Source organism: Sinohyriopsis cumingii, chromosome 12, assembly GCF_028554795.1.
Source record: "Sinohyriopsis cumingii isolate HCF-2022 chromosome 12, ASM2855479v2, whole genome shotgun sequence".
NCBI lineage: Eukaryota > Metazoa > Mollusca > Bivalvia > Unionida > Unionidae > Sinohyriopsis > Sinohyriopsis cumingii.
Genome location: NC_142972.1, coordinates 120,555,910 through 120,581,738, shown reverse-complemented (window position 1 = coordinate 120,581,738; position 25,829 = coordinate 120,555,910). Strand labels below are relative to the sequence as shown.

General features: G+C 33.8%; 1 protein-coding gene across 2 annotated transcripts in view; it reads left to right on the top strand.

Annotated features, from left to right (window-relative positions):
- The window catches only part of LOC149787349 (large neutral amino acids transporter small subunit 2-like), a 42,489-nt gene extending 19,506 nt beyond the window's left edge, over positions 1 to 22,983 (top strand). Inside the window, exons 4-11 of one of the 2 annotated variants that reach the window (XM_089977906.1) lie at positions 325 to 427; positions 3,848 to 3,892; positions 8,113 to 8,236; positions 8,812 to 8,915; positions 10,466 to 10,562; positions 12,663 to 12,812; positions 13,308 to 13,485; positions 17,842 to 22,983. In XM_089977906.1, the coding sequence (XP_089834032.1) occupies positions 325 to 427; positions 3,848 to 3,892; positions 8,113 to 8,236; positions 8,812 to 8,915; positions 10,466 to 10,562; positions 12,663 to 12,812; positions 13,308 to 13,485; positions 17,842 to 17,906 (866 nt within the window). In that variant the 3' untranslated portion in view covers positions 17,907 to 22,983. Of the gene's footprint in view, positions 1 to 324; positions 428 to 3,847; positions 3,893 to 7,743; positions 7,868 to 8,112; positions 8,237 to 8,811; positions 8,916 to 10,465; positions 10,563 to 12,662; positions 12,813 to 13,307; positions 13,486 to 17,841 lie in introns of both variants that reach the window. The other variant, XM_089977905.1, reaches the window with a different exon arrangement.
- The last annotated feature ends 2,846 nt before the right edge of the window (positions 22,984 to 25,829 follow it).

Genomic DNA, 25,829 nt, shown 5'->3' with positions numbered 1-25,829 from the left:
TTGTTTCATTACATAACTTTGGGTTAAGTTAGAATCATGGAATGTTGTGAGAATTTTACATCGTTCACTCTTTTCAAGCATGCAGTATTTTAATGATATAGACCTGTTGAATATCCGATTCTAACATTTTGAGCTAGATCACAAGTTTCAAAAGTTGTGAAAATGTGGACCCTGCTGCTGAATGCTGTTTTAATTGTAATATACAAGTATACCTCATGCACAAAGTTGTATCCACCAAGATGTCTTGAATGATTAGAATATGTCTCAGCATGACCACTTATTTATTCACATCTAACCCATCAGCACTTGCATCATTTATTGTAGGCGATATAGAAGACAGTTTTCAAGCGCCATTTGAAAACTCAGAGCAAGAGCCTGGAAAAGTGGCATTAGCGTTTTACTCGGGACTTTTCTCATATGCAGGATGGTAATATTCAAAGTTTGATTCTATATAAACTTTGCTTTTCCAAAACTTTATATTTTGTTTTGCAGTACAGCATTTCCTCACTGTAGAGTCCTTCATTATAACACAATTCCTTTAATAATGCAACACTCCCTTGCTATAGTATCCATCATTATAAAATATTTCCTTTCATATTGCAACACTCCCTTGCTATAATGTCCTTCATTATAAAACGTTTCCTTTCATAATGCAACACTCCCTTGCTATAGTGTCCTTCATTATAAAATGTTTCCTTTCATATTGCAACACTCCCTTGCTATAGTGTCCTTCATTATAAAATGTTTCCTTTCATAATGCAACACTCCCTTGCTCTAGTGTCCTTCATTATAAAATGTTTCCTTTCATAATGCAACATTCCCTTGCTATAGTGTCCTTCATTATAAAATGTTTCCTTTCATAATGCAACACTTCCTTGCTATAGTGTCCTTCATTATAAAATGTTTCCTTTCATATTGCAACATTCCCTTGCTAGTCCTTCATTATAAAATGTTTCCTTTCATATTGCAACACTCCCTTGCTATAGTGTCCTTCATTATAAAATGTTTCCTTTCATAATGTGGTTAAGGTTATGACTTACATTTATTTTATTCACAGTAAACAGATAATGTCAATGCTGAGCCTGCTATATTAATTTGGGCCTCCTGGAATATTTATTTTCAAACGTCCGAATACAATATTTTGCTTTACTGAACTTTCCTTCATTCATTTCATATGTGTAAAGTTCAGTTAATAGGTTGGAATCATAAATATACCTTTTTCCATACCAGAGGTCATCGTAATCGTTTCAAATCTTGGCATTGCTTTTAAGTGCATGTAATTATAATAAGTCTACCAGTATATCCAAATTGGACTCTGCTATTTGGGCAGAATTAACTCTCCTGCAAATATATGGCAAAGTTGGTGATTATGTGTTGTCTTACTAACTGGATCCAGGCTGTATTGGAGTTAAGTGTGTATCTTAACAGATACCAAATCAGTTTGAAATGAATTTTTTATATAAGATAAATGACTGATTTTAAAAATTGTACAAGAATTTGACTTTATTTCATAAGAGATGCAAGTCATAGCCATGTCATGTTACATCCAGTCTCTTGTACAGGTCATAGAATTGTTTACAAGAAGGAAAAATGTGAAATCATATTAGAGACATAACAAATAATCACATCATTTAGAACTGTACAATAAGCAGACATTCTTAAATTACATTTTCATTCTATTTCTCATGGTGTGTTTTGCTTTGCCTCTCACCTTTAAAGAGAAGGCCCAGCTGTTTTAAAGAGTTTGTATTTGTTGTGAAATTTTAAGCCAAGTTTACTAACTTACTTGTAGATTAGATTAAATGGTGCAGGAGTCTGGCTTGATAAAACTATTTGCCCAGATAAAACACAGTACCAGATGGAAGCTCAGGGCAAAGGACTTTGTAGTTTTACCTAAATTAGTTTTTGTGAACACAAGTGGCCAGGATATTTTAGGATCTAGATTAATCCATATATCTGTGGGGACCCCGAGTGGCCAAGTGGTCTAAAGTGCTATCCGTTACAGATCACTGCCATCTCACCTCTGTCTGCATGGGTTCGAGTCTCGGATTCGGCAAATGTGGGTATGTGAGAAAGCTTGCCAGTAGCTTCTCGTGGGTTGGTGGTTCTTTCTGGGGATTTCCTGGGTTCTTCCTCCACCATTAATACTGGCTGCCATGTATAGCATATCATGTGCTGAAAAATGACGTTAAACCCTACAACAACAACCATATATCTGTAGAGTTCCCACGTTTGCAAAATATTGTGCAAGTATTTGAAGTTGCACAGATTTAACCTCATTGTTTGTGTTATTGATGCAGAAATCAAACAAAGGTCAGTAGAGTAGGCATTAAGGGGTTTCTCAGTTTTTCCAGTCTTCATGTGACTTTCTTTTCACTTCCCATATTTATTTGCTGATATCATTCAGTTATTGAACAAACGCCAGAAATTAATTAACAGTATTTTTATCTACCCTATTTCACTGTTTGATTTTTGTGGTCCCAATGAAGGATATTATATTACACACATATTCATCCAGGTATTGCCTAAACACATGATCAATTAAAATATGTTGACTGGAGTAATTGTTACATTTCTCAAAATGTGCTTTGCTTTACATGTTAATTTTTCCTGCTACTAATTCAAAATAAACTAGACAGAATGTTGATTACCATATAGACTTTCTTGCAACAAAGATCCTGATGTGCCATTGCATAATGCACCTGCAGATCAGGGTATATGTTTCTTTTACTAATTACTTGTAGCAAACTACACAGACCCAGATTTGTCATCATATTGTGCAACAGTAGATCTAGGTTTGTGCAGTTTGCAGTTGGACTTGTAAGCATGTATATATGGTAAGTAATGATTGTGTGGTAGGATTCTCTTGTACACCACCAGATTGGGTTTTTATAAAATCATGAGAAGAATAAAATAATTCAGGATATGTTCTGTCCACTTTTTATTGTCAGGATTTGGTCTGTACATGCATTCAGTGTCAGGATATGATATGTCAGTGCATTTTGTGTTATGTGAGTGCATTTTGTGTCAAGATCTGATATGTCAGTGCATTTTGTGTCAAGATCTGAGATGTCAGTACATTTTGTGTCAGGATCTAATCTGTAAGTGCAGTTTGTGATAGCATGTCTGGGTTGACATTGTTAATAGCTAGGTTGGTGTATACTCGGGCAAATACTGTATTTTAGCTGTCTACAATAGAACATAACTGGTATTTAAAATTTACACAATTTTTTTTAATTTATCAATCCTAAATATCTTCTATTGGATTACATTGATGGGATTGTTGCTTTTATTTTTACTTTCCCTTAAGAAATTCTGAAGCATGTGTTAATTGTTCATATACATGTTAGGGTATGTTTGCTTGCATGGAACACGGCGCTAAATTTTCTACATATTTTAACATGTTTAAGTTATTTTTAAAGAACTCTTAAAATGGGTCATCAAGATTTTGTCATACATAGTAAACAAATTCTGTTACAATCTTTATCAGTATATTTGAGATAAAGCCACTGTGTTTTAATGTGACATTTTGTTTTAAATACAGATTGGTGTTATATCTCCATGTTATATATATATATATATATATATATATATATATATATATATATATATATATATATATATATATATATATATGGGTAAGGAATTGATTATTTGAATATCTTGTAAAAGAGGATACATGTTTTAACATATAGGTTATACATTAGTGAATGCAGATAACTATATCATTTGGATTTTTAATCATGATAAGTATTTTGTAAAGAAAATACATGCTTAACGTTGTCATGCAGGATGTTTGTGTTTGATCTCCATGACAGGCTGTAAAAATGACATCTTTTTCTTGCAGGAACTACTTGAATTTTGTCACAGAAGAGCTGAAAGATCCTTACAAGTATGTCTGCTGTTTTCTCTCCCCCACCTCCCTTTGTATGCTGTGTAGGGAACTACTTTTTCATGGTACATAACTGGTACCTTTGACCTTTAGTTGCATTATACTGAACTGCTTTGTTAGAGTGGGGACTGTCACTGAAAACTGTATAAAGAATTAGAAGAATGGACAGTGATCTGTAATGGCAGATTAGAGTCAAGTCTGCTTGCAGTTAGCTATGTGTTAAACACTGGTAGATACAGTAATTACAAAATGTCTCTTGAAGTTTAAAATATTGCACTGGAATTTGATAATTCATTTTATTGTCAGAAATTCTAAAAACTATATATGCAGTATTCCCATTTTTTGAAAGCATATTCAGTATTTTCAAAGCAGTCAATTTGTTCATCATCCATCTTTTTGCAGTGTGAAAAAAAGAATCTCAGTAGTTGACCTTCCCATATTAGGAATAATAATTGAATGCAAGAAAAGTTAGATTTCTTTCCCAAATCTCCTTTTGTTTAGGGGATACAGTTAAATTGATAGTGTTGGAATATCACTAGAGATTTCAGTATTGGCATCAAAAGTTTCATTAAAATGGAGTGACATCGTATCGTAACAAAGCATGAATCTTAGGAGCATGTTTTTTATTGACTGTTCCTAATAAAGCAATGCTTCTGTGAATCGGTTCCAATGCGCTTTGATAGCAGATTCAAGAAATTGTCGTGTGTTTTGCCTGATATGATTTCAATTTCCTGGGACAGTCTTTGCTCCTTTTGCTGCAGTATCATGCCGCCAATCTAATTACCATTTGATGGGTCTAGTATAAACTGTGGCAGTTTGAATTGCTCTCTTTTTGCTGGGCAGATGGAGATATTGACAGGGTTAGTTTATTGTTTAATTAAGCTTGCTTTATTGAGTTATTTGGACTTGTTCCCAGTTATTGTGTGAGACTGTAGCATATTTTATACTTCATTGAAGATGGTCATTTAATAGGAGAATGGCAAGTCATGGAACTAATTAATTCCTTTATCAGCAGTTCAACAAACTTTGGTTTGCAGAAGGCAACTAGCTCTGAATATTAGTACTACTTGAGTAGAAGATTTACAGGTTGTTGGAAAGGGTTTAATAGAATTCCTATTTTAGAAAAGCAAACATTTTATGTCAGTATTTTATTGTGCAAAAGGGTTTCATGATACGATTAGACCTCCCAATACCTAGACAAATATACATTTATTAATTTGAACTAAACCGAGTTAGAATAACTTGTATTTTTTACTTGTATATCATCCAAGGTAGGTAACGTCAGGTAGAAGATTTCCAGAATGTTAAAGACAATTGACCATTTCTACTATACAACACATACAAATTTGCAATTATCACTTCACTATATTTCTAAGTTTTCATGAAATTTTCAATATGAAACAATCACTCGCCATAAAGTGGTTATATTTCTCTGTTGGACATCTCACAGAATGAAAGTATAGGGGCATTAAACATTTTGATAGAAAAGAATTCCTTTACGGCCTGACTCAAGTTCCTTTCAATGAGATTGAAAATATTTTTACATTTACACAGCTCTTGACTTGTGATATGGACTTTTTAATAACATTCTTAACAAATATGCAATAACAAAATAAAATGGCTCAAACATCAATATCAACCTAAAGAATAACTTCTGAAATAAAGGAAAATAAACATGAAAGGCAGAAGCATAGCTACCATATGGCAAGAGTATACAAAGTCTATGAATTAATTTTTTTACGCCATAGATTAGGCAGGGGCCTGTTGGTAACCTTTGATTGGGGGCCCAAATATCCTAGCTACACCACTGATAAAAGGAATTTTTTTTTAAATATTATGACTGAAAAAGCTATAGCAAATGGCAAAATAAAGTAAACTTTTTAATAAATGAAAAGTTACTGGGCAAATTGTTTTAAAGAAAATAAACATTCTAAGCTTCTTGTGGCTGTATCTGAATGATTTCAATCCATAAAAAACCACTACATTCCAACTCAGTTGATTATAATGACAGCTTTGCTTCTTCAGTGCAGGATATAGCTGTCTTAAACAACCAGTTTTTTTTTTACCAATATAGATAGTATGTATTCTGAAAGTGGACAAAATGATCATATCCTTGACTTAAACCTTTTGTAAAGACTGGAGTTTCTTGTGATCTACAGTATACAGTTGATATTGTGAGTGAATATGATGTTCTCTACACTGAGAAAAATTGAACACAAAATGTCATGTGGTTCTTTCCTTTATTTATCAGTGACCTTCCACTCTGGCCTCAGTATTCAAATACTGACATGTTTGCAGATGATGCAAGTAGCAATGCAAACTAAATTGAGGCCTTACATCAATTGTGGAATGGTCAAAACAAAATAAGATGGTAATAGCTGAATCTAAGACAAAATGTATGCTTATGGGAACATCTAAAAAACTTGAGAAGTTAAAGAAGAAAGACATATCACTCTACATTAATAATAAGGCAGTTGAAAATGTTAACTATGAGAAGCTATTAGGAGTGATTTTTGGCAGAAGTCTTAAGTGGGCACAACATGTAGCCAAAGTGTAGTCTTAAGTGGGCACAACATGTAGCCAAAGTGTAGTCTTAAATGGGCACAACATGTAGCCAAAGTGTGGTCTTAAGTGGGCACAACATGTAGCCTAAGTGTAGTCTTAAGTGGGCACAACATGTAGCCAAAGTGTGGTCTTAAGTGGGCACAACATGTAGCCAAAGTGTGGTCTTAAGTGGGCACAACATGTAGCCAAAGTGTGGTCTTAAGTGGGCACAACATGTAGCCAAAGTGTGGTCTTAAGTGGGCACAACATGTAGCCAAAGTGTGGTCTTAAGTGGGCACAACATGTAGCCAAAGTATAGTCTTAAGTGGGCACAACATGTAGCCAAAGTATAGTCTTAAGTGGGCACAACATGTAGCCAAAGTGTGGTCTTAAGTGGGCACAACATGTAGCCAAAGTGTGGTCTTAAGTGGGCACAACATGTAGCCAAAGTGTAGTCTTAAGTGGGCACAACATGTAGCCAAAGTGTAGTCTTAAGTGGGCACAACATGTAGCCAAAGTGTGGTCTTAAGTGGGCACAACATGTAGCCAAAGTGTAGTCTTAAGTGGGCACAACATGTAGCCAAAGTGTAGTCTTAAGTGGGCACAACATGTAGCCAAAGTGTAGTCACTCACATCTAAAATTTCATTGCTTAACTGAATTAAAAAAAAGTACCAGGATTCAGGAATTCTTTATTATAATGCTTATATTTCTTACAATGATTGACTACTGTAGATTATCATTATAGATTATCAAGCCAATTGGGTATTATCAAGCATGGGCTTATCATTATGTATTATCAAGCCCATTGGGTATTATCAAGCATGGGCTAATCATTGTAGTTTATCGAGCCAATTGGGTATTATCAAGCATGGGCTTATCATTGTAGTTTATCAGGCCCATTGTGTATTGTCAAGCATGGGCTTATGGTTGTAGATTATCAAGCCCATTGTGTATTATCAAGCATGGGCTTGTTATTATGTATTATTAAGCCCATTGGGTATTATCAAGCATGGGCTTATCATTGTAGATTATCAAGCCCATTGGGTATTATCAAGCATGGGTTTATCATTGTAGATTTTCAAGCCCAATGGGTATTATCAAGCATGGGATTATCATTGTAGATTTTCAAGTCAATTGGGTATTATCAAGCATGGGATTATCATTGTAGATTATCAAGCCCATTGGGTATTATCAAGCATGGGATTATCATTGCAGATTATCAAGCCCATTGGGTATTATCAAGCATGGGATTATCATTGAGTAAATATGATATACATTTATTGATGGTTATGTTTCCAATTTACAGAAATCTTCCCCGTGCAATATGGATATCAATTCCATTGGTAACATTTATTTATGTTTTGACCAACATTGCCTATTTTGCTGTGATGACACCACAAGAAATGTTAGCATCAAATGCTGTGGCAGTGGTAAGCTGTAATGTTTATATATCTCCTCTGGCAACCCTTTCATCTCATTGTAAAACAAGGAGGTATCCTTGTAAATTTGTGAAAAATAGAGGGGGAAAAGTGCGTGTGGAAGTGGGATGATTACAAAAGATATCCTTGGTGGAATATGCTGTAATAAGGTATAAGGTGGACTTATTTGCAAGCATGGATTTATCATTGGATAAATACAGCACACATTTAATGACGGTTACGTTTCCAACTTACAGAAATCTTCCCCGTGCAATATGGATATCAATTCCATTGGTAACAATGATCTATGTTTTGGCCAACATTGCCTATTTTGCTGTGATGACGCCACAGGAAATGCTGGCATCAAATGCCGTGGCAGTGGTAAGCCGTAATATTTATGTATCTCCTTATCAGTCTTTTGGAGAATACAAAAGTATACCATTATTTTACCCTTAAAGATAAAACATCTACCATTTGCATCACAAAACCTTTGTTTCATATTACCTGCAGTTCATCATGTACTTGTCATCTATTTTTGGATTGGATAAAAAATTATGTAGAAATTTCATTCGATTTATATTTATCAGCTCATTATCAAGTAAAAAAATATTTGCATCTGTATAATAAAAAAATGCTTTTTGTATAAAAGAATGAAATTATTGTTAAATATAGTTGGGATATTCGTAATTGATGTACTCCAAATTAGAGAGTACAAGTGCAGTATTAGTGCATGCCACTTTCCTCGATTATGATTTTTAATGCAGCATAAAAATAATTCTTGTGATTGATTTTTCTTTCAGTAGTTAGCATTAAGAGATCAGAATTAGCAAATATTAATTGGCATGTCATTTTTAAAAAAGAATTGTTGCATTTTGCCAGTCTCTTTCCAGTTTTGTTTACTTGTGGCGTTGTGATAAAACCCAGCTAATTTTGTATGTGTTTAATGTCTCTTTCAGACATTTGCAGACCGAACTTATGGAGTAATGGCATGGATTATGCCTCTTTTTGTTGCCTTTTCAACCTTTGGAGGTGTGAATGGTGCTATATTTACATCATCTAGGTAAGTTAATTGAATTTAAGCTAACTGTAAATCAACCCAGTTTGGCATGTCACATGTATTCAGCTTTCATGAATTTCCACCAGAGATAATTAGCACATTTAATATTTTCCCCTGATATATTTAGACATCAATACATTTCGCTACAATCTCATGGGAAGCCTTTGTATGTTACAAAATATACACTCATGGAGCTGTTTTAAGAAAAACCGTTATTATGGGCATTTGGATCAGTACTGATTTTCTTTTCTGAATTAGCTTTACTTTCTCAGCCATTAGAAACATTCTGTTTGCAAAACAAGTCATTCAGATAAGAAAACCAGGCAAGATAAATAGGTTCTACTGTATTATCTTCTGTGCACTGCATTGTTTATAGCAAAATTATAGGCCAACACATATTTAATTAAACATGCTTGTCAAATCATGGCATGTAATCCGAGTCCTGAATAGCTTCCAGTACACCTGTAAATTACATTATGCCTCACACCTTTGCAGGTAATGGTATTACTGAGTGATCTCTAGTTTGAATTACATATAGCTATGCATTTGTTTTTGTACCCAATATAAAATCTGGATTATTTTCTGTGATGTTACTTTTTGTTCAGATCAGCAGATCCAGCTGTGTTCTAAACTATAAAATATAGTTATTTCCCCTGTTAATTGTACCATTTCCCAGCTGGATGTTCTTTCAGTGGCAGCTACTGTACATTATGCTGCACAAACTTTGCAAAAAAGCAGTTATTACTTGTAGATAGCTTGCAGAAGGCATGAATGAGCTTCACTTTCCAAATAGGGGTATTCTTTAGATGAAGTTGATGTTTTAGTAATGTCTGATAATGCAAATCTACCTGCTCTGTTTTTCATATTGTAGGAATTCATATTTTGTAAATCATGATTTCATTAGTGTTTTTGTCAGTTCGACGTCAAATTATGAAGAGGATTTTTCGTGCTGGACAATTAAAATCTTCGTCTGTCTTCTTCAGTTTTAAAACACCAAAAATAGCAGTCATTACTAAAAATAGAATATCCTTAATAGACAACTTTACCTCAAAATCCACCAAGCTTGGCTAAACCGAATTATTATACAGCATTTGTGATACCAATTTACAGAACTTCTGTTTAAATACAATCTTTTTACAGATTTATATATTTATTGCCAGTGTCAAATGGTGCAAAAACATTGTGTCTAAAAAAGACATCAGAGTTCAGAGTCAGTTCATATCTATTCACAAGGTGTTCGAAAATATAGTGCTGGCATAGCACTGTATAAGCCATCAGAACAATTTTAACCTGCTAGTTTTGTAATATTCAGATTTTATCTGGTGTTGCATAATTGTGTTAAATTGTAATTCACTGTATCCATGTATAATGCACATACAGTTGTTAAGAACATTGATCCAGATCAATGGTGATTTTAAATGTAACTCCCAGCAAACTGCATACACCTTTATTTGTAGTTATATTGTGGAATAGCAGAGCTGGGTCTGTGCTGTTCACAGTTGAATGTGAAGTATGCATTAGTATTAATGCGTTAAATGTAATTTTATTTACAGGCTTTTCTTTGTTGGTGCTCGGCAGGGTCATTTACCAGGATTTCTGGCCACAATAAGCATCAAACATTATACTCCGATGCCATCACTGCTGTTTGGGGTAAGAATAAAAATGTCATTTATTTTTTATGTTTAGGATCAAAGTTTGTTTATTTCCACAGCTTCATATGATAATGCTGTACTTACGGTATCGGTTGTAACCATGAGAAACTAAGGACTGTTATGCTGTATACATCTGATTGAAAAAGAAATGGCTCTAAATCAGAAAAGAAAAACATTTTATTTCTTTTATCCTCTTTCTCTCTAACAAACAAAAACTTGAAATTTAACATCTTTATAAAGTCTATTTCAGAACTTTAACATTTCCAGATATTTAAAATGTCTGAAAATGGTCAAATTATTGTCTGTTAAGTATTTTTATCAGATTCGTCTCACATTACCACTCGGTGTTACTCTCTTGTATCTATACAGTTAATCACTCTGGTAAGAATGGTACATTGATATTGAGATCAAGGGATAAATTACTTAAATATGCTGCTTTGCAGAAGAAAAGAAAAAAACAGTATGGGGATGTGAAGAGAATCCATAAGATCTGAAAATACATACACTGCTGTCTTTAGTAACAGCCAACTCAAACACCTACAAAGTTATAATTTCTAACATTGCAGCTATCTACGTTTGCAACACTTAACATTTTTTGTTGCCTGTTGTGTTGATCCAAGTTTGCAGTTTAAAAATTTAAGGAAAAAGATGAAGCAGTATGTAGTAGAATCTTAATTGCCCGACCATATTCTTATGAATTATTGATTTATCAGCAGTAAACGCAAGTCTCCAAAAACTTGCAGATTTGGAATACTGGTTATACTAACGTACATGTATTGGTAGATAGGTAGGTAGATAAATAGAGTGGCTCCTCACCATAAAGCACTTTAATTTAACATGGTCCCTCATTTAACATGGCCTATTATATAATATGGTCCCTCAGATAATATGGTCCTTGATATATGGTCTTGTAAATGGACCCTGACATAATAAGTCCCCTCATTTAACATAGTCCCTTATTTAATAACATGGTCACTGATATAATATGGTCCCTCATATAACATAATCCCAGCTATAACATAGTCCCTGAAATAACACAAATATTGTAATGGATTCCATTTTGAAGATGAATGTTGATTTTGTTATTAAATGTGTCTCAGCATAAGGAGACTCACTTGTGAGGAAGTAAACTTGTATGGCTATGCTTGGCAGTAAACTTGTATGGCTATGCTTGGCAGTACACTTGTATGGCAATGCTTGGCAGTACACTTGTATGGCTATGCTTGGCAGTACACTTGTGTGGATATGCTTGGCAGTACATTTGTGTGGATATGCTTGGCAGTACACTTGTATGGCTATGCTTGGCAGTACACTTGTATGGTTATACTTGGCAGTACACTGGTGTGGATATGCTTGGCAGTACACTTGTATGGCAGTGCTTGGCAGTACACTTGTATGGATATGCTTGTCAGTACACTGGTGTGGATATGCTTGGCAGTACACTTGCATGGCAATGCTTGGCAGTACACTTGATGGATATTCTTGGCAGTACACTTGTATGGATATTCTTGGCAGTACACTTGTATGGCAATGCTTGGCAGTACACTTGTATGGCTATGCTTGGCAGTACACTTGTATGGCTATGCTTGGCAGTACACTTGTATGGTTTTACTTGGCAGTACACTGGTGTGGATATGCTTGGCAGTACACTTGTATGGATATGCTTGGCAGTACACTTGAATGGTTATACTTGGCAGTACACTGGTGTGGATATGCTTGGCAGTACACTTGTATGGCAATGCTTGGCAGTACACTTCTATGGATATTCTTGGCAGTACACTTGTGTGGATATGCTTGGAAGTACACTTGTATGAATATGTTTAGTAGTACACTTGTATGGATATGTTTAGTGGTACACTTGTATGGATATGTTTAGTAGTACACTTGTATGGATATGTTTAGTAGTACACTTGTATGAATATATTTAGTGGTACACTTGTGTGGATATGCTTAGTGGTACACTTGTATGAATATGTTTAGTGGTACGCTTGTGTGGATATGTTTAGTGGTACACTTGTGTGGATATGCTTAGCAAATTATAGCGAGAAATGACTTTAAATAGATAGAATATTAAGAGACTGTTTTTTTTTGTTTGCAGTGTTTAATGTCCTTGATCATGTTGTCATCCAGTGATATCTATGCTCTTATCAACTATGCCAGTTTTGTTGAGTCAGCATTTATTGGTGTCAGCATTGCTGGACTGTTGTATCTGCGATATTCACGGCCAGATATGGAAAGAAACATTAAGGTAAGTTCAAGAAATAAAGAGCTGACATTTTTCAAGTGTCATAGAGTGCCACCCAACACTGAGTGTTAAGCAACATGACAAAATATGGAAGTTTAGAAGCAAGGACTTTCCTTCATGTAAGGAGCGAAGACTAAGATTTTTAAAAATGGTGTTTTGATGTTATGGTTGTGACTGACTGGCTTCATTTTACAGTTTTTCATAAAAGAAAGGAAATCCGAAATAATTGCAGTTCATAATGATTTTGTACACGATCTTCCACATTCATGACCGCATGAATTCTATATTATACATCTTTGATTCTTGGTGTTATAAGTTTTCCTTGTATCGTTTTCAAATGATGATATTATTTCACAGCAGCATGTACTTTTAATTTTTACCTTTTTAGAACCTTTGAGTGGTATCATATAGCCATTATTGTACTGGGTTGCCATCAAACATTAATGCGTACAAACATACATATAATGCATATTAAAAGCAATCTTTCTTGTATTGCAGGTCAACATTGGCTTTCCTGTGTTTTTCATGATCATCTGCTTGTTTCTTATCATCATGCCTCTCACGTCCAGTCCCATGGAGTGTTTCATTGGCATCATCATGGTCTTTACTGGCATTCCTGTGTACCTCATCGGAGTCATGTGGGAAAGTAAACCCAAATGGTTCAGGGACATCCTGGGTTAGTGCTCACATAATTAGATGCCTACTATTAAATTTGCTAAACTTGTAATTATTAGGAAATGTGTTATCATTTGAACTGCATATAGTGTACACAGACCTGCAACATTGTAAATATAAATACTGTAAAAAATAGTATGAACTGGAGGGATACGGGTACAATGTATATAAGATACACAGACCTGCAACATTGTAAATATAAATACTGTAAAAAATAGTATGAACTGGAGGGATACGGTACAATGTATATAAGATACACAGACCTGCAACATTGTAAATATAAATACTGTAAAAAATAGTATGAACTGGAGGGATACGGGTACAATGTATATAAGATACACAGACCTGCAACATTGTAAATATAAATACTGTAAAAAATAGTATGAACTGGAGGGATACGGGTACAATGTATATAAGATACACAGACCTGCAACATTGTAAATATAAATACTGTAAAAAATAGTATGAATTGGAGGGATACGGGTACAATGTATATAAGATACACAGACCTGCAACATTGTAAATATAAATACTGTAAAAAATAGTATGAACTGGAGGGATACGGGTACAATGTATATAAGATACACAGACCTGCAACATTGTAAATATAAATACTGTAAAAAATAGTATGAACTGGAGGGATACGGTACAATGTATATAAGATACACTGACCTGCTACATTGTAAATATATATAAATTATTGTAAGAACAATGATACAATGTAGATAATGTAAACTGACCTGCTGCATTGTAACTGTATATAAATTAATGTGTGAATAAGGATGCAGTGTTACAATGTACACTGACATGCTGCATTGTAAATATAAATAAATTAATGTGTGGACAAGGATACAAATAATTCATGGTAGTATGAAAGGAATTATATATCCTGATGAGGCATTGTGTACAGAGACAATATAATCACGATGAGAATGAAATCAGACACATGATAGATAATAAGGATCTACCTGATGAAGTGTTTTATATATAGATAATAAGGATCTACCTGATGAAGTGTTTTATATATAGATAATAAGGATCTACCTGATGAAGTGTTTTATATATAGATAATAAGGATCTACCTGATGAAGAGTTTTATATATAGATAATAAGGATCTACCTGATGAAGAGTTTTATATATAGATAATAAGGATCTACCTGATGAAGTGTTTTATATATAATTACCTTCCTGATAGATTAGTGGCTCTGCATTCATTGCACTTACTAAAATTATTCAAATTTAGGTGTTGCTCCTTTTGGAATTTGCTAAAATCTTCTTTAATATTGGCATTCCCATATTTAAAAGGTTAAGTAGCTTAGTCAAAACAAATTATAAAGTATGACAAATTTAATATGTTATATATGTCTTCACATTTCTTAAAAGGGCCATTTAGTAGTCTTTGTTTCCTCTTCTGTTTTAGCTCACCAGGCAATGTGCTTGAGTGGGCTTAAAGGGCAGTCCTTCATCTGTCATACATCATTTGTTGTCAACTCACTGCTGTTATATCCATGCTCATTACTTTGCACACGATTTTACAGACAGCATTCTGACACCATGGCCTTTTCAGTTTCTTCAGTACGTGCCAATATGTTAGGCATTGCTAAAAGAAAATTAAAAAATTCTCCAAAACTCATAACTTGACTAAATTTTACAGAAGGTATGCTGACATATTCCAGATTCTGATCCACCGTTAGATATGGCTAACGTTACTAAAAACTTTGAAATGTCGTCTCCAGCACTGTTCAGCAGACTTTTATTGAACTTGATGGAAAGTTTCCTAACATCAAGGCCTATCAGTTGTATACAAATTATACAGATTTTCCATAAAAAAGGAGTAGATAAGAAAAATATGAAAACCATTAAGTGAATCCTTTCCAAACACTCTTTAATAATAAGTGGACTAAATTTGATAGCATTCTAACATTAAGGACTTTAAGATTTTTACAAATGATGCCAATCCAACATTGAATATGGCAACCATGACTAAAAGATAAAAAGCATCCAGACAAAAAATACTATCAGATTTATGCTAGTGATCTTCCATCAAATATGGCTGCTAGTACTATAAATAGAAACTCTTTAAAGACTTTTTTCTAAACATCCACTGAACCGCTCCAGTGGCCTAGTGGTTAGAGCATCCGTCTTTGGATGTGGGAGGTCATGGGTTCGATATCTGGCTGATTCATACCAAAGACTTACAAAAATGTTACTAACAGCTGCCTTGCTTGGCCCTCAGCATTAAGAGGTTAGTGTTAGGACTGGTTGGCCTGGTATCAGGATAATGTCTGCGGCATGAAGCCCCTGTGCTAGACATAACTGTAGACTGCCACACTGCAGACATTGTAGCAATATGACTGAAAAATTGTTAAAAATCCAAATCACACACACTAAACATCCACTAAACATAATTTGAAAAAATCTGACATTACCCTTGAATGAAGGACTTTCAGATCTTTGCAGGTGATGCTGATTTACAATCAAATAAGGCCATCAATAATAAAAATAGATAAACAGTTAAGAAACTTTATCTAAAAAAACATTCAACAATCTTTGACCAGATTTGACAAAAAGTATCCCAGCATTGTGGTTAAAATGATGCCAGACTAGTATCAAATATGGAAGACTTTTTTTTTAACTTTGTACAAATGATGCCAATCCATCATCAAATATGGCGGCCATTTCTAAAAATAGAATATCCTTAAAAGACAATTTTACTTTGGAATCCACCCAACAGACTTTGAAATTGAAACCATGTAAAACTTGCTTAATAAAGGTGTTCCCAAACTGGAAAAGATGGAAATAAAGGGCATCTGAATGGGGGAGAATTATTATGGTAATGCAAATAGGGTAGCTCCTGATCTGCTTGCTGCTTATTATAATGTAAATCTTGGTCAGTACTGTTTTGCAGTTAGATGAACATGTATACATACATAAATAAGGTAATAACCTTAAGGCAACTTTTGATGATATTTTCTTGGCCATTGCCTTACATCACAGCTTTATTGATGTTGTATGATGTGATTATATTGGTGGAAATTGTTGCATATCTGCCAATCTTCCAGATGCCCTGTATAAGGTATAAAGATAAACATCAGTCAAAAATGAAGTGCACGCTAGAACAGGAAATGGACTAATTGAGTAGTAAGGTACTAAAAGGCATGGGCAGTTTATTTATTGTACTGATTTGTTATCTCCATCCCAGTAGTATGTGGTGGTTTACACTACGAACATTAATAGTATGTGGGAGTTTCCAGCAGGAATGAAAGCAGGCAGTGATTTTCCACTATGAACAACAATATTACTTTGTGGTTTCCAGTATGAACAACAATAGTATGCTGTGGTTTCCAGTATGAACAACAATAGTATATTGTGGTTTCCAGTATGAACAACAATATTATGCTATGGTTTCCAGTATGAACAACAATAGTATGCTGTGATTTCCAGTATGAACAACAATAGTATATTGTGGTTTCCAGTATGAACAACAATATTATGCTGTGGTTTCCAGTTTGAACAACAATAGTATGCTGTGGTTTTCAGTATGAACAACAATAGTATATTGTGGTTTCAGTATGAACAACAATAGTATATTGTGGTTTTTTTGTATGAGCAACAATAGTATGTTGTGATTTCCAGTATGAACAACAACAGTATGCTGTGGTTTCCAGTATGAACAACAATAGTATATTGTGGTTTCAATATGAACAACAATAGTATGTTGTGGTTTTTTTGTATGAGCAACAATAGTATGTTGTGGTTTCCAGTATGAACAATAACAGTAATGTGGTGGTTTTGTATTGCTGCAGATTCAACCACATTTAACAGTAAACACGTGTGGAAAATATTTGTTGCACCCCTACTATATTCTGCATACATTAAATGAAGTTGATATCTTTTGTTCATTAGATCATGAAATTTTGCTTTTGCCCTAGAACTTTATGGGTTGAAACCAAATTAACTATGGGGATTAATATCAAGAATGAGGTCAGTTTTGATTTTCATCCCTTTTTCTTTCTCTCTTTGACTGGGTGAAAGCTTCCATTTGAGTTCAGACTTTGCCCTTGGATATTGAACTAATTGAATTTACATCAGGTGGGTGGACATACTTGTTGTTCCTATACATATTTCTTTTTTAATGTAAGTAAAGAGTTATGTATGGCTTTAAGTTTTAAATAAAATAACTTGCAAGGTTTGAATCTTTACATAGATAAACATGGATAGTCCTGCATTAACTATTTATCTTAAGATTATTAAAGTGGCAAATTGTAAACATATTTGGTGATTTGATCATTAATTCAACTGATTATGGCAGTGAATTTTAATATGCATCTAAGACTTTTTCCCATTTTCTTTCAGAAAAATTTACGCTTCTAACTCAGAAGGCTTGCTTAAGTGTACGAGAAGAGCTGAAGGAAGATTGAGAGTGGTCCCTGGAAGAAAAAAATGATTCGACAATCATGGCAATAACAAATACTTTCAGCCAAACAGTGTCTGGACATTAGCTGAAGTGTAGCAGTTATCTGTCTTATACATGGATATTAACAATGAAGTACTTGCATGTGTGGGAGAACTGGATCATAATAACAAGTTAACCAAATTTGTTTAGAAGAACTTATCTTCCTTAAGGCCATCTGTTGTGTACAAGTATTTCAGGCAAGAGTTCAAAGGTGTTAAGTACAGATATTTGCAAACAATATTATCTCATGCAAGCAAACTTGAACAAAAAAATAGAAAGAAAATGGGGATGAATAAGAAGTTATACTTATAAATTATTTTTGAAGTATCGTGTAGCTATTGTAATACTCTTATGTGAAAAGTGTTCAGTTATAATACTTATTTCATTTGTAATTTATTCCATGTTAGGTGACCACAGTATTCAGAGCTTTTCTTAAATCTTTTTGAACTCTGGAATTTTGAAATTTATGGTTGAAAAAGACCATAAGATGGTCAAATTAGCATTATTATATAATAATTGTGATTAGGGCCTTAGCATTTTTTTAAAGTGGCCACTGTCTGATATAGAATTTGTTTTTAACATTTTAATTGTTTGCACCAGTTGAATTTTCATGACATTGTTATATAAATACTGTTAAAATTTGAGTCGGAGGAAGATTGTTGTTTGTTGATCAGTTTTAACAACAGTTCTACACCAAAAACAGTAAAGTAATATTTGTGTAATGATATTTGCAAGAAATCACCCAAAATTATTATAACAATTATCATTTTTTAAATAAAATAAATGAAAACCACCCCATGCATTCCTCGTTGTGAGTTAACATTTAAATTCAAATGCAATGAATAACAATCCTGCATCTTTATAAGTTGTATTCCTCCTATGAGAAATCCAGTAGAATATAGTAATTACTTTGTAAATGTTGATGTCACACAGTTTTGTTAAGGTTTAATATAATGTATAACATGGCCTTATTTAAAAAAGATATTGTAAATACCCTTTTTATAATTTTTATAATTGCTTTGTTTTAAAGTATTTTCTTTTTCCATTCACAGTAGTGGTTTTATTGCAAGACACAAAATTTTCTATAAACTCCTCAAAATAAAGTCACTAGGCACTTGGGGACATGAAATACAGTAAAACTTAAATAACTTAAACATCAATCACTTAATACTTGGCATTACAGTAATCCCTCTGTATAGTGCCCTTCAATATAATAACATTTTCTTTTCTACGATATGTTTGTATAATATACTTCATTGTAACTGTCATGGGTTCAGTACCTGGTCAGGCCAACCTGGGTTGGTTGCCTCCATATGCCCTTGGGAAAGCATTAGCTCCCATTTCCTCAGCATGATCTTGCCAAAAATATGTTAAGTGCAGTTAAAAACCCAAAAAAAATCTCACAATAATGCAAAATAACCCATGGACATTGTTGTAATGAAGGATTGGTGTACTTTGGTTTGCTCAGTTTCTTAAACATTATCATGTCTGAGACCTTTGCAAAACTTAAACTACTGTTAGTGTATCATAATACAGTACTGCCTCATTATTACATTGCCAAGGGAGCCATAGAGTATAGTCTTATAAAGAAGTACATCATACGCTTAATTCTACTTCAGAATCATGAAATGAGATCCATGACCATCCCTGCCTTATAACGAGAACTGTGTTATAATGAAGTGCCTTATACAGAGGGAATGATGTGTATTAGCATTGTCTGTAGTTTGTTACTTGCATATTGGGTATCAGAAGTCTCCATTTTTTGCCCCTAAATTATACATTACTACCTAACAATGCAATTTTTATTTATTTTCTCAGTCATTTACTACAAAACTGTATAGTACTTTAAGGGTTAGAATAAAAATTTAGAAATTCCTCAAGTTTGCAACATTCCTTGACACTTTTCCAAGAAATAATTAGAGCTTATGCTATAAATATTCAGGATAACATGACTTTACTTTATTCCTCGATTATTAAAATTTTCACTGCAAAATTGTTGTCAACACCAGCACCAAGCATGATATTTAAAAATGTAAATTTGAGGACGAAAATTTAAGAGGTTTTGCGATACTGGGTTCAGTTGAGTTTGTGAAGAACAAAAAGAAGCATTATCTGTGTGCTGTTCTGTTAGAGATGATGTTTACCTTTTCTCTTTGTGTAAAATATTTTCATTTAAATATATTGTATTTATTTACATGCATATAGATCTTGAACGATGTATGTTGCGCACTATACAATTCACTGCCAAGTTAAACTATTTTCAGACTGGGACCAGTGTGTATTAAGTCTCTTGCATACATTTTGTTTTCCTAATGCAGCCCTTTTAAATATTGGTCTTGTGGCAAGTTTTAGTCACATGATCGCTACTATTAAGATCTTGATTATGCACCTTTCGTTAGAGAATATTTCTCCCTTGTACATAATATTGGATACCCTCGTGTTTTTACATTTAGAAGACTGCATGAAATGGACCATTTACCAGCTTTTTTAATTTTTCAGAAGAATTAAAATAACTTAGATAGCACATTTGCTTTCCATTTCACCAGTATTTTGGGAAATGTGTAACATTTTTATTAATTGCTCTTGTTATCTCAGGGCTGTTCCATTTAGACATACATTGTAAGCAGGGAAGGCATACTTGTCACAAAACATGTATACCAAGGTACTTGGATTACTCAGTGTTTCTATGAAGATTAGACAACTGCATCTGTGGATTACTACTTCATTTGAAGTGCCTTCCCTGTACCCCATATACATTTTACCAGAACAGCCCTAAGGATGTATTTTTGGCCAGGAAAATTTAATTCTAGTTTTACCAGGTAATAAACAAATCCAATACTAATATTTGTCTCTGCTTTTACATGTATTTTAATTTGTAATTTCTATGCTTTTGTTCTTGAACAAGTATAATAAAGAGGAGAAAAGTGTGATGTCAAATATTTGAGAAAATGTCTTTGTGTCTTAAATCAGAGAAAGCACAATACTCAGCAGCATCTTTGTTAATACGTCTTACCTGCATTTATTATATATATTTTGTAGGTTTACTTTTATACCATGAATCGTTTAGTTATTTGTTAGCATATATTTACTTTGTATATACCTGATTGTGGTTTTATTCTGCAAAATTGTTATCTATCATATTTATGTAGATTGTGCACCAATGACCAGCAACCAGCCTTTACATGTATATAGCATCAAGCATGGCTTTCAAAATTGCTTATCCACTTTGCACCTTGGAGAAAGTTGCACTTTCCTGATTTGCGTGGACATAAAAGGCAGCTTGTACCCCACCACTGATTTTTAAACTAAAACCATCAAGGACATAAAAAATGCATAAACTATAATTAATAAAATGCACAAAACTTTAATGACATTATTTCCATCAAGGAGCCTTTAACACTGTCACCGACCCTTTTCAATCCCTTTGGAACTTAAACAGTTAACAAATGTCCATACTTGCAGCATGAGTCTGTGTTTCACACAAAAGGAGTTATGTAATTCACAGTATTCCTTAAGCTCCGGATAATTCTGTAAATTTCCAATGTGATGATATGTAAGGGTAAACCCCTCTCCGAATTTGTTTTTAAATGTTGGAATTATACATTGCATATATTGAATGCAGATGACACGGTGTTTACCGTCTATGTATGTGTATGCCTTCAGTGAAAATGGACTTCAGTAGCAGGTTTTGAAAAACAATAAAGATGACAGGGTTAGAGACTGCTTGATGACAACTGAGTTAGAAATTATAAATCAATGAAATTACAAAGTTCTGTGCATTTGTTATCTCCTTGATTCTGTTTGTTTTTTTAAAATCAGTGGTGGGGGTGTACAAGTTGTATTTTATGTTCATACAAATCGAGCATGTGCATCAAGTTTGGAACACTCATTACTAAAGTTAGCACCCGATTCTTTGGTGCGGAATTGAAAGCACATGCAGGTCCAGAAAATGCCACGGTTCATATCCTTTCCTCTACACAGAAGCTGACAACCAGGTTTCATCTATACTGATAAATATAGGCTTGATCATGAGCACTCACAAATTTCAAGTTATTGAATTTTTAATATCATGGCGTTTTCATAGATTTACTATGGGAACTGAATTAGTACCGTGAGTCCCCCAACATGGCAATCAACATCACTTAGCACCTACTATCTCTTTATCTATAGCCTGTAGCCCATCTGCCCATTTAATTCAGGCCTGATGCAAGTGATTGCACAAAATTACACATCTGTAGACTACAGCCCATTTAATTCAGGCCTGATGCAAGTGATTGCACAAAATTACACATCTGTAGACTATAGCCAGTTTAATTCAGGCCTGATGCAAGTGATTGCACAATATTACAAGCCACTAGAGGACCAGCAGTTTGAAAATGTATTGTAAATTTGGGGTCAAATACCTTGAAAATTATTCTTTCATTTTGCACAAGTTTAGAAAATCAGTCAAGTCTAAAACCATACGACCTTAAAATTTCATTTAGGTTTTTGTATGCAAAGGAGCTTGGGCAGGGTTTAGAGCATTCTTCATAAACATCAGTTAACCATCACATTAAAGTACATACCTGGATTTTTATAAAATATATGTCATGAATCAGAATATTGGTAGAGTCAGATACTGAAGCATTTCACAAGCACTGTAATAGTACCACTCAATTTGCATTTATATATTGCAGGCTAAGCGACATTATGAAAAATAACATTTGATAATTTATAGTTTATCAGCATGTTTTACATTTTTTCTTGTAACTTCCATATTTTTGGAAGTCCATGCATACATATTCTTGTAACTTCCATATTTTTGGAAGTCCATGCATACATATTCTTGTAACTTCCATATTTTTGGAAGTCCATGCATACATATTCTTGTAACTTCCATATTTTTGGAAGTCCATGCATACATATTCTGCTTACAGATTACTGAAATATAAATTCGTATACATTATTCTGGAATATAAATGTTAACACTTTGATATGTGCAACAACAAAAAGACATGCAAAAAACTGAAATAAATGAATATTAATAAAGCACTTTCAACCAATCCATTTATTTTGTATTGTGTCATACATATTGTAGCCAACTTTTGCATATACTGTTGCCTGCCATGCGATGTAGGACAAGGTCTGTTGATTTGTGTGTGTGGTTTGGTTTTTAAATGTGGCTTTAACAATGTTTCAGTCATATCGCTACAATGTCTGCAGTGTGGCAGTTTATAGTGATGTCTAGCACTGTGGCATCATGCCGCAGACATGTGGCATGATGTCCCACCCAGTCACATTATCCTGACACTGGGCCGACCAGTCCTAACACTAACCTCTTAATGCTGAGCACCAAGCAAGGCAGCTGTTAGTACCATTTTTGTAAGTCTTTGGTATGACTCAGCCAGGGATTGAACCCACGACCTCCCACATCCGAGGCGCAAGGTCTGTTGATAACAAATAGCATCTGGAGATGATGACAACAAGGCAGCTTAAATCAAAGAATCTTTTATCAATTCTCAAAGCAGTGGAAATGTAAGTGAATAAGACTGATTCTTAATTATTTTGTCATCCAAATTTCACATTAACTGTTAAGAAATCAGTAGAACTGCTGCTGTAAAGAACAAAGGCAAATTTTTTACACAGTTGATTTAGACTAAACACTAAAGATCAGCTACCTGAAAGCCAAAGAATACAGACAGGGTATTTGCTCGCAACGAATAATGGATATATTTAATTGAGTGGATGAAAAACTATTTTCATAAGTGGCAAAGCCACAAGTGAAAATAGTCAAGTTTTTCACCATGAGATGAAATACGTTATTCAGCAGATTTCTTACTGGATCCCCCACAATGTCAGTGGTTTACCATTTATGTTCTTAACTGATAAAACATTAAAGAAAGTCAATAATGTGATGCCAGGAAAACATCTGGCAACATAAACAGTTCCTTTTTTGTTGCTGCCACGTTTTAATAGCAGTTCTTTATAACAATTTTTAAAATTCATGAGTAGATGACTGAATTTGTAATAAAAATTCCTGAAAACGTTCACATGAATTTTTCAGTACAATTTCAGTAACCCATTGTAATAAACACGATATATTTAGAATAGTGAATAATCTGAAACAAGTTGATTAAATGGACTACACAATTTCAGCAATGCGCTATTGTACAAAGGGGTAGGTACTGTAAGGGTACATTTTGGCCTTTCATCAGATCCAGATGGAACTTAAAAAGATAAAAGATGTACATTCTTATAGATGTATTTCATTTTCTTTGTTATGGTACCTACTATTCATGGATTATAGATATGTTGGCTAAAAAGCACCCATCACATATATGGCCAAAGCATATACATCCTAAATTGTGCACTGCACAAAATTTGCATAATACTGAGAAAACCTAAAAAACACAATGGATTTTTGTTTTGCAGCATTATTTAAATGGTGTGTATATTTCCGCTAGGTTCAACTGATTACCTTTGACACATTTTCCTTTAAAATGTTTCCCTCATGTTTATGTTTAGCACTGACTTAATGTAAAAACTATTATTTTATTCACAAAAATGCAGTGAATACACACTTTGTACATTTATTAATAGCCATATGTTCATACAGAAGAACCACAAACGTTTAAAATGTCTGCAACAAAAGCTGTTTTCTTTACATATCATTCCAGGGAAAAGCTTACTCTATGTTATTAATAATTTGAATGATGGTTGATCCTATTTAATTTGAGAGAGAGAGTACAATAGCTATTAATTACACAGCTGGTGAGGCACTTGTTCAACATACAGCATGGTTTTATAACTTCACCAACTGAGGATTTTAAAAACAAATATACATTTAATGTTAAGACAATCAGCAAACAGGCACCGGTTACTTTAAATGGGTTTCCATAATGGATGGAATGAAAACAACAGAAAAACAAAATGGATTAATACAAATATATTTGTTCCAGTGTGCAGCGTTCTCCCTCCTTTCCTATGTGGCATAATCAATTAGAACCTGATATTTTCTCCTCAGGATTTTTTTTCTTCTAAAATAAAGAGCATTCATCCCTTAAGTTTCCAAACATTCCGAGGTTAATCTAGTCCGAAAATGGCCCTTGCATTTCTTGTAAAGAAATTTATACCATATTATTGCATTTATTCCCCCACCCCACCCCCGAGTTTTTTTACTTTTATATCGAAGGACATGGAAAGTAAGAATAATCCATTATGAATATCCAAAACAATAGCAATTTCTTTCAGAGCGTGTAGGTTGTATTCCCGAACCCTTGTATTTCAAATACACAAGGTCATGTGTTTCTGAATTTCAAGCTGACAGGGTAATATGTCTTCTCCTAAGCCATGCAGAACTTGAAAAAATGTACACCACTTTTTATTAATGTCAGATTGAACAATTCAACTGGAGAATCAACAAATTTCAGGTGTGATATATTTAAAAAAACAAGAATTTGTACATTTACATGCCCAAGACCTTGCCTTATAGGAGCAGTCCATGAATGAAAGCTCAAAGTAACATCAAGTTATGATGTACTGCCATTCAAAAGTTTCCAAGCTCAAGTTCCAAATATAGTAACATCTACTGTAAATGTCAACTGAAAACTTAATGTGACCATGACCTTCAAGAAAAAACACTGATTCTGAAAAAATTTACAAAATATCATCCAGCCATCAGGCTAGTGTCAGTAAGCATTACAAGTAGAATAATATTAGAAAATTTTGTATAAAATACACAAGTATCCGTAAACTCTGTTTTCAAAGAGTTTGTGGACATCGTCACTGTAGTTTTCACACTGGATGAATGCTTGGGTAACCATCAAATTAAGTTTAATCCAAAATGAGATAAAGGAATATACTTAGAATCTGGTAAATGACACCATGTTTCCTATCTATATAGCTAGGT